The sequence below is a fragment of the Gouania willdenowi genome, chromosome 21, assembly GCF_900634775.1.
Source record: "Gouania willdenowi chromosome 21, fGouWil2.1, whole genome shotgun sequence".
NCBI lineage: Eukaryota > Metazoa > Chordata > Actinopteri > Blenniiformes > Gobiesocidae > Gouania > Gouania willdenowi.
In genome coordinates, this window is record NC_041064.1 from 8,053,536 (window position 1) to 8,069,128 (window position 15,593).

A 15,593-nucleotide genomic window follows, 5' to 3' on the forward strand; every position below is an offset into this window, starting at 1 on the left:
TATACAGTGCAGGAAGAGGCAGAAAGCTCAAAGAGCTTAAATAATAATTACTTTATTTTAAATTGAAATACCACATATAATCTCAAACAAGCGTATTCTATACTTTCACTTTCTCAAATATTAATCTACCTAAAATAAAAAAACAAACAAATAAAATTAAAAAAAAAACTGTACAAAAAAAAAGTCACTATGTGCACTAATCCAGGCTACTGTGTTTAGTAACACAGTATAACAAATATGATCAAATAACTAATTTTAAAGTCTCTCCGGTTGCCAAAAATTTGAGATATAAAAAATGGGATCACGGCAAGAAAAAGGTTGGGAACCACTGTGATAATGCCAATATGAAAATGATAAAAACACTGTAAAAAATTGTAAAACAAACAAAAAAAAAACCACAATATGAGTAACTCAAAAAACACAGTGTACTTGGTATACAATTATCTACATCGTCTGTACATGAATTGCATGAGCTGCAAACTAAGTACATTTACAAGAGAGTTTATGATAATCTGTGGCTCATTAAACTAAACTAAACACTGTCATTTAATTACATTGTAAAGTAAAGTTGGTTTTGGACATTGTTTAGTAAATTTAAGTGATGCTAAATAAATGGTAAATGGACTTAATTTATATAGTGCTTTATCACCACACTGAAGCAGTCCCAAAGCGCTTTACATATCAGCGCATTCACCCAATCACTCTCACATTCACACACCAGTGGGACAGGACTGCCATGCAAGGCGCTAGTCGACCACTTGGAGCAACTTAGGGCTCAGTGTCTTGCCCAAGGACACTTCGACACATAGTCAGGTACTGGGATTGAACCCCCAACCTCTCGATCAGAAGACGACCCACTACCACCTGAGCCACGGTCGCCACACGGTGATGTATAAACAAGTAAAAAAAAAAAATAATTTAAAAAAAAAAAAACTTACCATAACTCCAAACGTCACTCTGGTGAGTAAACTTGCGGTAATGGATGCACTCCAGGGCCATCCATTTGATGGGCATCTGTTGTGTAAAACCATAGCATTACGAGTGATACAGCCACATTCACAATAAGTTAACATCAATAATACAGTTTGCATGAAGGTAAGTTCTCCTAATATCTAATGGTATGAGAGAGGATTAACACTTTGAATTGATTCAAGACCAATTTTACAGATTGTAGTGATGGTGTTAGTGGTGATAGGGGAGTTATACAGGCCACCCTTCTCAATAAGAAATAAAAAAGAGGCCAGATGGGAATAAAATAAATGAAGATTATAGAATGTTGGATATAGGTGTACAGTAAACATTATGGGCTTCAATTTTATAACATTTACAGGGATTTGAAATCTTGGCTCCCCAAAGGTAAATAAAAAGGTTCAACAGAGCAGAAATTGTATTTTCACTCTGCTTTAACTGCTTTTCTCCCTTAGGATATAATACTCTCGTTATTGTTAATGTCTACTGTTGCATTTTGTTACATATAGTGAATGCAGTGTAGTGAATGAATGAAAATGTGGTTAAAAATCCAATGTGAAAGCCAAAAAAAAAAAATAATATTTACACAATCTTAACAAACTTGTAAATTACTAAATGAAAATTTGAGCTTTAATATTAGTCTTTATGAACTGGATCATTAGCTGGAGCTGTGCAGGTAAAAGCGGATAACTGCTTTTTCCACAATTAATTCGGTCCACAGGAGAAAGTCAAAAGGACAAATAAATTAGTTATAGATATCTCAGCTCTGATATCTGAGTTATCTAAATACACAAATTCAACAATACTCCACAATATTTGGAGGACTGCAATTCTCCCATGCTTCTATTATATGACTGCGATTTTAAATTAATCTAAAATTGTTCAAGGAACTCAATTTTCCTGAAATTAGTTGACATGATTTCCACAAATTAAATAAAAATTGGTCACAAAATGAAATTTAAAAGAGAAAAATTCTGCAGGGACTGATCTCTGTCACTTATTGTCTGGATATTGTTGGCGCCTTACATACTTTATGCATGATTTATACTGTATGTTGTGTTGAAGTTTATACAGACAACTTTCATCAGGAAATTTACTTTGATCTCCTAACATGTTTCGACTGTCAATTGCCAGCCTTCCTCAGAGGTGAGTACTGATCGCTTTGATGTTGCCTTATGAGTTCTTTATGGGCGTGGCCAGGCCAAAGTAAATTTCCTGAAAAAAGTTGTCTGAATTAATGAAACCTTAACATAATATTCAAAAAGAAGATGAAATGAACCTCCTGGATTTATTATTGGGATAATATTCCTGAAATTGCTTGTTTTGCCACCAGAAATCTGCAGACTACTTCCTATTTGGCCCCTTAACTAAAATGAGTTTGACACCCCTGTTTTAAAGGAAAATATCAAAGTTATTTTCTTGATTATCAATGGCATTAATGGCTGATTATTTACTTTTCCTCCATCAGCATTGTATTCCTTCTCGTTAACATCCAGCAGGCGAGACAAACCGAAGTCGGTGATCTTGATGTGGTTTGGAGATTTGACCAGGACATTACGGGCTGCCAAATCCCTGTGGACCAGTCTGCGCTCCTCCAAGTACATCATTCCCTACAGCATGTAACACACACACACAGAAATAAACACACACCCCATGTATTATTTGGTATGTTTATAATAATGTCCACATATTGTTGGACACGCAGGAGCTCTGTACTTAATAACGCACCAACCCGTGCACGTTTGACTTACACCCAATAAGCATCTGGCTTCAATGTCGTTATCAGCATCATTCTAGCAATCATTAAGTCCACATTAGACATATTGTTTCCATCATTATCATTAACATCACATTGTCTTTTTATAGCTATCATTTTCATCAGTCAACAACTGTACACGATGCAATTTTTGAAGCATCATAAGCATCAACCCAGAGACTGGTTTACAAATAAAAGCGGTCGTTCACCTTCCATTCAAATTACTATGTATTAACTCAGTGGAATTTTAGTAAATACTTTCCCATAGCTTTTCATTTACAATAATTATTTGTGTAAATAATTTTGTTTTACTCATGAGAAATCAGAGATCTGATGTAGACGACCACATATTTATGCATCCCTTTCAGATGAACCATTTGAAGAAAATAGACGTGCAACACTTGAAATTAATTTACTGTATATCTATATATTGTAAATAAAAAATAAAAAATCATCTCATTTCCAAATCTATGCCTGCAGACTTTATTCGACCTGTCAGAGCATCCAGTCTGCACAACAAGAAGGTTTCGATTTTCAGACTGATTGTTTTTATTTTAAAAGATATTATACATTTACAGTGCCCTGTTATTTACATTTGTAAGGTTCACATTTTTGGAAAAGTTTCATGCATCGATTAATTCACATCACGTCACTCCACCAGACATTTAATTTCAGCTGGATTCAGATCTTTGTGTAAAAAAATTGTGTGTAAATCAACATCTGCCATTGTTTTGCCACAACTGTCAGTCCATGAAAATACCAGCAATGTGTTGGGATGTCACTTTGGCACAGTTTGTGTCACCTGAATTAAAATCATACATGTGTACGGATATACTCCATTATAAAAATATAAACACGTAATTGTGTTTCGTTTCAAATATAGAAAATGTAATACTTGACCGTTGTCTACATAAAGGCTGACATTAGGTTGTCATTATTATGACACCTGTGTAGGGGAACAAAGGATGATTAATATTCAAAAATATTAATTATTAAATTTTAATATGTTCGTTGCCAGAGGTGCCATCTAGAATTGAGTTTTAAGTGTCCTAGATCACTTTATTTTAATTAATTGTTACAGTTCCCTGTTTTGTAGTGGGTTCTTGACGTCAGAATAGAGGTTTAATAAAGGTTTAAATGTCAACAAAAACACAGCGTTTACAATATGTACATGTTTATTTTACAGGCTATTACCACGATGATAAATTAGGCAGTTTCACAATCATTCACAGTTATTTTGACTCATTGGTATCACACAAAATGTACATTTTAACACAGCTGTATGGTATCTACACATTTTGAGTGTTTTAGATGTTTGCGTGAGTTTGGGATTTATAGGGATTTCCTAACGCTCTGAGGAAGAGGAAGAAGGAAAATGGAAAGTTAAAGTAATGAAATTAATAAAACTTTACCAAAATGAAAAATATGGACTATGAATCTAGAATTTTCGATTGAGAGAATTTGTTAAGTTATGAACCACCTTTTTGCCAGAATTGTGTGTGCGTGCAGTTTTACCCTCCTTCGAACAGGCGTGATGATGACAGCTCCTTCTGCGTAACCAGCAGTGTGTGGGGAAAAAGCTTTTCCTGCGTTTTTCCGAAGACGTTTTCCGCTCATTCACTGTACGGGCCCGCGGGATACTGTCGGCCTGGCTGGGGTTCTGGTTCTCCTACACGGCACCACTTCTGGACGTCGATGGGTAGTTTAACTAACATGTTCTCCAATCAAAGATGCTAGAGTTCGTTAAAGCTTACTCATGGGAGGCTATAAAAATTGATTTGTTCCAAAAATTAAAAACTGCTTGGTTAATTTCAAAAATGGAGATAAAACTTAAAGTTAGTCATTATGGAAGTGGCTGGTAGCCACTTCCTGACTGGAGAGAAGTTCAATCAATATCTCAAAAATTCCGCATCACTAAACTGAATAACATCTAACTGTTAAGTCAGATGCAAAGAGGAGGACAAGAGAGAAGTAAGAGCGGAGCAAGAGCGTGGAGCAAGAGCGGTAAGAGCGTGTGATAAGGGGGAGCGAGGCCTTTTATAAACATGTCAAGAGGTTATCTGATTGGTCAAGACACATCTGCAGTGTGGGAATGAGTGAAACCTGATTGGCTGGCAGAAAGAAGCGGGAGGCTTAACTTTCCTGTAAAGAAGACAAAATGGTGTGGCTATCCCCACATGTGCTTCTTAAACAAAGAGTCATAAAACTAGATAGGGTGTTACCATGTTAGGTCTAAAATGGAGCATGGGTGTGTGCCAACTGCATGAACCCTTGAAAAATGACTTTCAATTGATTATCCCTGAAATGACTGATTTCTAGCTTTAAGCATAACAAAGGAGGACAAATACACTTTTATCAATGATCATGGAATATGAAGTTATAAACATTTCCCTTGAAATGTGATTGCATTAGTGCTTAAATATGTCAGATGGAGGCACACGATGAGTCTCTTTCCTGTAGACAAATGGTTAAAATCGAGGTCCCATATCTGAAATTCGTTTAAATCACAGTTCTGCCTTTAAAGCATCAGATGGTGTATAGGTTTTATTTTTATTTCTTCCTTTTTAATCTTCATGTTGAAAATGATGTCTCTGGTGTAGGGTGTCAGGTTACATCCCTGTTATCTCTGTGGGGTGTCTGTTCTTTGGGGAGGATGGGTGTCAGCAAAAGGTCTGCAGGAAGAAAGGCTGGGATTTGAAGAAATGTTCCTTGGTCCATTTTTCCATTGTCTGTTTTTGAGTCATAAAAGTGTAATAAAATTCCAAACGTGCGACAGTGTTTTTACCGCCTTTTGACCATCGACCAGGGTTCCTACATTCCCCCCTTTTCCGGGTAACGGCGAAATCCAGCGTCATTTCGGCGTTGTCCGGGAAACTTAGTGGACTCTGGTGATGACAGGTAAAAACAACACAGCACAACAATCTGGCTCTGGGTGGCTTCTTGTGTTATTAGCTGACTGCGTGTTAAGATTGTAGAATTTTCTGACGTTCCTAGCGTGGTTACGAGATAACGTGAGATTCCACAAAAGAAAGAAAAATACATGATAATAGTGTGTTAACACATTAATCATGTTTTACTACGTTGGATACGATGTCTCAATTGATGATAGTCTGAATTGTTAGGACTCTAAAGGTCTGACATGAGTTTCTAACTGGTTGATAATTTTGAGAACAAAACGATCCTATTGTTTGGGACAAATTACAAGATTGAACTAAATTGACAAGAACTCGAGGAGAGAACTTGTGATGTTCGTCAATAAGTGAGATTTGATCACTTTAAATGAATAACAAAAGCATATGGGTGTATTGTAAATTCGTGCTTCATGGGAAGACTTATAGTGGTGACTGCGTTCAGACGCATATATTATGTAATACCAGTATCTATAGTGCCAATGTTAATGCTGGGATATGTTCTGAATTATTTCTTTCATAATCACATTTTACTGCTGGAGTATAATTTTGTTGATGCTTTTGTAGCTTTTTAACAGTGGGAACAGATACTATGGTTTAACCCTTATAGTATCGTTGAGTGAAGGTCATGTTGCTATTTAATATGACACAAACGTTTTGAAGTGTTACGTAATTTCTTTTCAGACAGATTTTTGTGTTACCTTATGTTTTGGTACCTCCCATTGTTTATTGGGGGTTGTGAGGACATGTTGGGTTTAGCTATGGCACCGCTAGCTGTTCATTGATGCGAGCACTGCTTAAACAAAGCACAGGGGTTAGACATGTATTTGTACAAGAGTTTAAAAGCTGTTTCACTTTTTCACCCCCCTTTGTTTGAATGTGGGCGTCAACGCTGGTGATGCTCTGTTTTAAACTGCTCCTAGTGTTGGTGTTGGCCTGTTACACTACGGATGAGTTAGTAGAACATGCACAGCAAAGAAACATTTTAGGTTTCAAAGTTTGTTGACTTAATGGAATAAACTTGGTTACTTTATCCATTTAAAATTTTAGCTGAATACCAAAGTTCTGAGTTGACAATTTAACGTTTGTTTTTAGAGCAAACTTTGCATGTTTTCACAAATTCTGCCGTGTCGAGGCCCATTTTTGGCCAGTAAGCGATCTTTTGAAGTTCTCGTTTTGTGGATTTTGTGTCTCTGTGTTGATCGCTTGTGTTGTGTGCGTTCGCCATAAATTCCCCCCTGTACGAGTAAGGAAGCACAAGCGTGAAGGTAGTGGTTCTGTCATGAGTATGAAATAGAACGTCATCAACAACACGCAGGTGATCTTTTGCTTCGAAGAGATCTTGAAGATCTGGGTACGAGTTGAATTCATGAGCTGATGGCTCACGGTCTATGAAGCCTGAAAGGAAATCAATCATAAATTGAATTGCTGGATCGTCCTCTTGGAAGAATTTCGAGTCACAAACAGTAAGAGAAGAATGTGTGGGTGTTTGCTTGTGATGAGAGCTGTAAGACAAATGCTCAATGTCGCTGTACGCATGTACAGACGAAATGGGTGGTGGCTGGGGTCTGAGCGGTGGTATTTCACAGTGAGGCTTTGCGTGTGTTGGGCTGCTGTCAGTCTGGCTGTATTTTATCAGGCTATGTTCCGACTGTTGGTCGGGCTCTGGTCTGGCTATTTTAAACACCGGATAGTTGCCTCTGCTGACATCAGGCTGAAGCTCAAGTGGTTTGGGTGTTTCCCGTTGTGAGTAAAGCTCAAGTCTCTGGAGATCTACAAAGGCGTCAAAGCGTTCCAGTAGGTCCCTTCCTATAACAAATGAGCTGGAATGATCAGGTGAAATGCACACAGGATGAACAACGGCTGTTTGTCCAAAGTTGACGTTCACCAACATTCTTTTTCTCACAGTGACAGGTGTCTGATCATATGACATGATCTCTAGATGACAGTTTTCAACTTTAACATCTGCTGGGTTTGACATGTTGCAGAGAAGATAGAAAAGTTCACGTGGCATGATGGAGACGGTGGCTCCAGAATCGACTAATGCTTCATAATTAACGGCGTTGTTGAGGTAAGTGTCGACATAAAGTCTGTTGTTATTTCCCAAGCTAAGCTCACCTAAAATGCGTTTGAAGGGTGGATTTTCATCACCTGTAGGTGTGATTGGAGTGGGATCCAGCAGCGGTGCCGGATCTATTTGGGCTCTGTGTTGCATATCATCACGTGTGTCACTGCAACTGTCCCTGTCATTCTGGTAGGCGTGTCTGTTGGGATTAGACAGATTTTGGATCATTATTGTGGTATTCCTACCATGTTCCGCGCATTTCAGACGTGAACGTTTGCGGTGTTCGTGGATCCGTGGTTTTGCATGCTCTCGGGTGCCCTGAAGTTCGTGACCTCCGTGAGGCACGAGCTGCGGATCCTTTTCTGAAAGAACAAAAGGTGAACTTGTTTCGTTATCATTTATCAGGTCATCGTCGGGTGGCCTGGTGTCAAATGCGTACACTTCCTGGTGAACCAATTCCCTGTGAGATTGGTCATTCAGCATGAAAGCACGGGAAGCAAAGGAACGCAGCTCACGGCTGGATAATTTCTTTGGATCCACTGCTGCATGTAAATGTCTGCTGGTGGAACTGTGCAGGTTTTTAAAGAAAAGTTCTTTGAAAAACTGTTCTTCTTCCATCATGGGCTCATTTTTCGGCCCGAAATAAACCTTTAGCAATCTGTTGTAGTATTGCCCTGGTCTTTCATTGGCTGCTTGGGTGATTGAATGTGTAGCAAAGTAGCCGGTTTCGAATTCATTTTTATTACAATATTCTTCGATCAGAATTTTGCATAAGGCTTCGAAATCATCACGAATATCAAGTGGCTGTCTGTCGATGAACAGACTGACTTGCTTGCTTGAAGAGGCTTTTATCACGTAGATTTTGTCACGTGAAGAAGCGTTTGGAAAACGTTCCAAGAAAAATTTCAAGTCATTGAGATAAGCATGAATTTCACCTGGATCGTCGAGATTTGGCTCGAACCTTGAGAGGTTCCGTGCTATTCGATCCAGATCTTTGGGTTTTGGATGAGACGTGTCATCCCACAGCTTTACAGGGTCAGGTGGTTTCGGCTCTTTCGGTTCACCTCCCTGCTGTGAAGAGAAAAGATGCAGTTCCTGCCGTGCTGTTGCTGATTCCATCTCAGCTTCATGCTGAAGCAGTCTAGCATGTCTGCATTCGGTTTCCGCATTCCGTATCTGTCGTTCAAGAGAGTCAATTCGTAATAAATAATTTTCTCTGATATGTGTTAGCATGCTGTTCTCATCTTTAAGAGCTGTCAATTCACGATTGGTGATTGAAAGTGTCTGAACATTTGCCTCATGTTTCAGTGTTTGCTCTTTTAAGAGATTATTTACATCGGTGAAATCTTCCTTGATGTATCTTACCTCGTTTCTGAGTGCATCATTTTCACCTTTCAAAATCTGGTTCTCATGGAGCAGATTTTCACTTTTATCCTGTTCTGATGATAAAGACTCATCATCGCTGGTCTGTGGGTTGCTTTGAAGCCTGTCAGACTTGTTCTGAAGCTTGTTTTGAAGCATCTGGTTCTGCTCCTGGGCCAGTTTCAGCTGTGACGTCATTAAGAGTGCCAACTTACCAAAAGCAAGAGTCAGGTCTGCGTTAGACCTGTTGGAATAAGAGGGAGACATGAGAGTTAAAAGCGAGCTGAGTTCGGTAGGCGTTGGTGTACTACTTATCGGCTCTGGGGATGAGCTAGAAGTTTGGAGTGCCGCCCTGAGGGCAGCTTCCAGCTGTGAAAGGAGGTTGGAGTCCAGGTTTGGACTGCTGAGAGAAAGGGAATCCATTTTGATTAGTGTTGATGTGTGTAAGCTTGGCACAATATAATGAGTGTGTGTGCCTGTGTGGGTTAAACCTTGGAGTTAAACGCAAACGGGTCGCAAAAGGTCAGTGATTAATAAATTATTCAGGTTACAGCTGACTGTTTCTGAGAATTTATTTATCTGCGATAACAATCTCTGTGATTGAGGTGTTTAGTTTAGTTAAACTTCGAGAGTTTAAGAGGTGAACACAATCTTGGCTTTTAGTTGTATCCAAAGTGGTTAAGACTTGTATTTGCAAATAGTTTGAGTGACTAAAGTAAATACAGTCTGTTCAACGATGTTGTTCGGTGTTTCAATAGAACAATTTTAATTTTAGAAGCTTTATTTATCAGCTTATCTAGAAAGATTTTTGATTTACACAATTAAAGATTACAATCAGGTTATTTTCTGTGAACCTAATTAAGTTTATCTTTAAAGTTCTGTAGTTGCGTTTTGACAAACACATGCAGTTCACAAGGTGACGTACAGGGTTAGTTCACTCATTAGTTTCAAAGAAAAGTTCAGATGGTTAATCTGTCTTTATGTAACTGATCTTATTAAAAGCTATTGAAAAATTCCCATACAAAGTTAAGATTATGTTCTTATACTTCAGATAAGGTTAAAATCTATTCCACTTTGAGGGAGATTAATTTCAAAGCAGTTATTTAAGTTTCTATTTGTGTCAAAGCACAAAGAAAAATTATTAAGGTCTTAATTTATTTTAATTAACAAAGTTAATCTTTAAAATATAGACCAGTAACTGTTTTAGCTGAAATACATTCTTGTTGATTTTATCTGGCTCAGTTAGAATTTTGACCTTAAAAGATTTCAAATAAAAATGAGCAAATTTATTCGACTAAGAATAAAGTTTTTATTTGATTCTATTGTAAGTTTTGTCTTTTGCTTCAGTTGGTGTTAAATATTATTTTAATATTTATAACACACGTGTTTTAACTGATAAAATTGACTTAACAATTTAAAATTACCAATGTAAAATTCTGAAAAATGTTTAAATGATTAAATTTAATTAATCTATTTATTTCACTGGCTTTTAAAAGCGAGGAGTAATGAGAGAGTGATCTCTGTGTTAGGGCTTAGGGATTTATTCCCAGAAAAATGATTTAAAAGCCTTCAGGCTGAAAATTAATCAATAATGTTTTAATTATCGATTCCAAAAATTAATCGAATATTGTTCACTTGTACTTCACTGAGTTACAACAACGTCAATTCGTTTAAAAGTCAGCATGCACATTGAAGCTTGTTAGCAGGGTTAGCTGTAGCTTTGGTGGCTAATGTTAGCATGCACTTAGTCATGAATATCTTTGCGTAAACAAGTTTAATAGTTTCAACACAAAAGCGTCAGTTTACCACAAGTATATTAAATACTTTCAGAGCATTACCGGCGTTTCTAAGTGGTCAAATGTTCTTTAAAAATACTTATCAATGGTCACACCAAATTGCTGCAAAGAAACTTGGTGACCGGAAGTAAACAAAGGAAACAGGAAGTTCTCTTCTTCGTGTGATCTTTACCACTCAGTGAGAGCGCCTCCTTTGGCAAGGCAAGGCTACTCAGTTAAAACTTTGTTTAGAGTTTAAACACAAGTTTTACAATTAATTCTGTTTAGCTTTTGGATGCTAAATTATGGAGAAGTACAACTTGGTTGGAGTGACTGGGTTTTAAAAGGATTTTTTTTTTTTTGAATCCTCATTTAAAATCACAGTGTTCTTACACAGGGCTGAAATCTTCATGTATTGCTTTTTATGATGCTGTTCTTACACAGGCTTATTCTAGGAGCTCAGCTGAAGCGTACACCGCAATGTCAACACTCACAGCAGCTATAAAGGGTTTAAACCTTAAGTTACAAGAATATTCTTTTTCTCCGTGTTTCAGTCCGTTTAGACTACGTTTAAGCTAATTTTTTTTTTTTTTCTTCTCGAAACTGCACCAGTAACATGTTTAAGGAAATGCCTTTTTATCATCGTCAGCTTGTGTTTTATAGGATTTTCTTGATCGGAAGTACTTGTTATGCTGCTCGGATCTATTTTTAGATTCAGCTGTGAACTCGTCAGCTCGAAGCGTATTTTCAAAATAAATGTCCGAAAATTGATAACATTATTTTATTTATTAAACTTATTCAACGTCCCATCTGGGGTGCCAATTATTATGTAGGGGAACAAAGGATGATTAATATTCAAAAATATTAATTATTAAATTTTAATATGTTCGTTGCCAGAGGTGCCATCTAGAATTGAGTTTTAAGTGTCCTAGATCACTTTATTTTAATTAATTGTTACAGTTCCCTGTTTTGTAGTGGGTTCTTGACGTCAGAATAGAGGTTTAATAAAGGTTTAAATGTCAACAAAAACACAGCGTTTACAATATGTACATGTTTATTTTACAGGCTATTACCACGATGATAAATTAGGCAGTTTCACAATCATTCACAGTTATTTTGACTCATTGGTATCACACAAAATGTACATTTTAACACAGCTGTATGGTATCTACACATTTTGAGTGTTTTAGATGTTTGCGTGAGTTTGGGATTTATAGGGATTTCCTAACGCTCTGAGGAAGAGGAAGAAGGAAAATGGAAAGTTAAAGTAATGAAATTAATAAAACTTTACCAAAATGAAAAATATGGACTATGAATCTAGAATTTTCGATTGAGAGAATTTGTTAAGTTATGAACCACCTTTTTGCCAGAATTGTGTGTGCGTGCAGTTTTACCCTCCTTCGAACAGGCGTGATGATGACAGCTCCTTCTGCGTAACCAGCAGTGTGTGGGGAAAAAGCTTTTCCTGCGTTTTTCCGAAGACGTTTTCCGCTCATTCACTGTACGGGCCCGCGGGATACTGTCGGCCTGGCTGGGGTTCTGGTTCTCCTACACGGCACCACTTCTGGACGTCGATGGGTAGTTTAACTAACATGTTCTCCAATCAAAGATGCTAGAGTTCGTTAAAGCTTACTCATGGGAGGCTATAAAAATTGATTTGTTCCAAAAATTAAAAACTGCTTGGTTAATTTCAAAAATGGAGATAAAACTTAAAGTTAGTCATTATGGAAGTGGCTGGTAGCCACTTCCTGACTGGAGAGAAGTTCAATCAATATCTCAAAAATTCCGCATCACTAAACTGAATAACATCTAACTGTTAAGTCAGATGCAAAGAGGAGGACAAGAGAGAAGTAAGAGCGGAGCAAGAGCGTGGAGCAAGAGCGGTAAGAGCGTGTGATAAGGGGGAGCGAGGCCTTTTATAAACATGTCAAGAGGTTATCTGATTGGTCAAGACACATCTGCAGTGTGGGAATGAGTGAAACCTGATTGGCTGGCAGAAAGAAGCGGGAGGCTTAACTTTCCTGTAAAGAAGACAAAATGGTGTGGCTATCCCCACATGTGCTTCTTAAACAAAGAGTCATAAAACTAGATAGGGTGTTACCATGTTAGGTCTAAAATGGAGCATGGGTGTGTGCCAACTGCATGAACCCTTGAAAAATGACTTTCAATTGATTATCCCTGAAATGACTGATTTCTAGCTTTAAGCATAACAAAGGAGGACAAATACACTTTTATCAATGATCATGGAATATGAAGTTATAAACATTTCCCTTGAAATGTGATTGCATTAGTGCTTAAATATGTCAGATGGAGGCACACGATGAGTCTCTTTCCTGTAGACAAATGGTTAAAATCGAGGTCCCATATCTGAAATTCGTTTAAATCACAGTTCTGCCTTTAAAGCATCAGATGGTGTATAGGTTTTATTTTTATTTCTTCCTTTTTAATCTTCATGTTGAAAATGATGTCTCTGGTGTAGGGTGTCAGGTTACATCCCTGTTATCTCTGTGGGGTGTCTGTTCTTTGGGGAGGATGGGTGTCAGCAAAAGGTCTGCAGGAAGAAAGGCTGGGATTTGAAGAAATGTTCCTTGGTCCATTTTTCCATTGTCTGTTTTTGAGTCATAAAAGTGTAATAAAATTCCAAACGTGCGACAGTGTTTTTACCGCCTTTTGACCATCGACCAGGGTTCCTACACCTGTCATTAGCATGAATAAGGTGTCATGAAGGCTGTGTCATTCGTTACCCTAATCCTACCTAACTACACGAGCTAACCCAAAAAATGCCAACATAGCTCCAAAGGTGTAAGGTGTATTTAGTGAAAGGGACAAAAATTCAGCCCTGGCATTTTTTGTCCAGGTGGAAGTCGTTATTAGGTCAGTAATGCTCAACACGTGGCTCTTTATGTCATAATTCTATTTATTATTTCCCCAGAAAGCCTAAAAAGAGGGAAACTTTTTTATTTACCTTTTTCTTTGGCTATTTTGTGAATTCCTATACCTCTTTTTAAAAAGTTTTGATACTTTTCAGATTTTAGCTTCCTGCCAAAACATAAATACCTATTTTTTTTTTTCATTTACGTTGTCTTTTTGACTCATTTATCAAATTTTTGTCCTTTAACAATTTTTGCGACTTTTCATTCAAAAATACTACCTTTTCCCCAATAGATACTACTTGTTTCCCTATTCCCTACATTTTACCTCTTTTTGTTCCATATGTTTTCCCTTTTTTACTATTGTTTGCCACATTCTTCCCATTTAAGCGAACCTTTTCCATTACATACCACCTTTTTCCAATTATTTGGCACTCTTGACTGCTTTTCGCCCATTTTGGTCGCTTGCCACCTGTTATTTAATATTTGTTACTCGCATTGGAGGGAATTTAGAAAATGAAAAAAACTTACAATGCCCCACATAAACCATCTGATGGGTCATGTCAAAATACCGGTAATCATTGAAAAAAAAAAGAAAAAGATGGCCAGTTCACCCCTGGTGAAAGGTGTCATAATTTAGTGAACGACACTTAATGACAGCTTTCATAACACCTTATTCATGCTAATGACAGATAATGACTGTATAATGTCAGCCTTATGTATACAATTTCAAATAAAGTGTGACCAAATCAACAAAAGAATATTTTTGAACAACGGAAAGCAAAAAACCTTTCAGTCTACAATGACAGTTGTTTTACAGTGGTAGTCTATCTAAGAAGGTGACGTGGAGGCAGGTTTCCAAGCTGGGGAGAAAAAACAAGGACAAAACATAGAGAGAAGCCATCTTATTTGAAGTGGCAAGATTGGATTCAGCTGGAATGATTCTGGAAACCTTTATTAGAACTAAAGTCACCGTCAGTGCAAAGGCTTTGTTAGCCATTTCAAATTGCAAATGCAAACCCATGTGAGGTGCAAACACTTGAAAATGAGCACAAACGCCGTTTGCTTTTATTGGCTGTGTTTACTGAAACATAGAAACAAACAAGAAAAATGATTTACCAATGATTTCTACTGAAAAAAGAGCAAGCCAATAACCTGAAGCAGAATGGACAACTACACAATAATTAATCAAAAGTTTATTTGGAGAAAAAACCTTTTGTTTACAGGTAACAGGTCAGTTTGAGGTTTGCCTTTGGCTCAGATATGATGGAGTCCTACATATAGTGCATCTTTCTGACAGAATCCTATTTGCACATAAATTGTGTCCCTTAATCTCCTCAATTTTCAAGACAATTAGACAGTGAAGGGAGAAGGGATGGCTTGGGAACAAGTACATTTTAATTTGCCCGCACAGTGAGAATGACAGAGGAAATATTTAATGTGTGTGTGATGTGGGTGATGGCTGTACACGTGAATAAGGAGTAACATTTTGTCTTGTTCTACTCTGTTGCTCTCATTTACTGCCCTCCCATGTGGACATGTTGAGAACAAGTCACTGCACAAGGTTTGCAACTCCAGGAAAACGGGGTGGCACAGGGATGCTGGTGGAAGCTGGATGTCAAGTAAGCCTTCCACCTGAGGAAATCCAAGGGCTTCAGACAGATGCTGCCATCATCAAAATCTGCAGACGATGGCTCCTTTTCAATCAGAACGGATCAGGCCTGTGCCCTGAACCCTGAACATAGAGGTTTTACAAGGAAATGCTGTCGAATAGGAACCTCTCTGGAATATTTGGAAGTTGAAAAGTCAAAACTCTGAAGCAGCCCCTCACAGAGTTTTGGAAAACTTGGAAAAGAAGTTTTGCACATACAGACCCTTTGCTTTTCT

General features: G+C 37.6%; 1 protein-coding gene across 4 annotated transcripts in view; it reads right to left on the reverse strand.

The window, feature by feature from the left end:
* erbb4b (erb-b2 receptor tyrosine kinase 4b) overlaps window positions 1–15,593 on the reverse strand; it is a 390,990-nt gene that overhangs the window by 14,252 nt on the left and 361,145 nt on the right. For all 4 annotated transcript variants that reach the window (XM_028435190.1, XM_028435188.1, XM_028435187.1 and 1 more), the window contains 2 exons: window positions 2,424–2,579; window positions 939–1,014 (listed from right to left, as the gene is read on the reverse strand). In XM_028435190.1, the coding sequence (XP_028290991.1) occupies window positions 939–1,014; window positions 2,424–2,579 (232 nt within the window). The remainder of the gene's footprint in view (window positions 1–938; window positions 1,015–2,423; window positions 2,580–15,593) is intronic.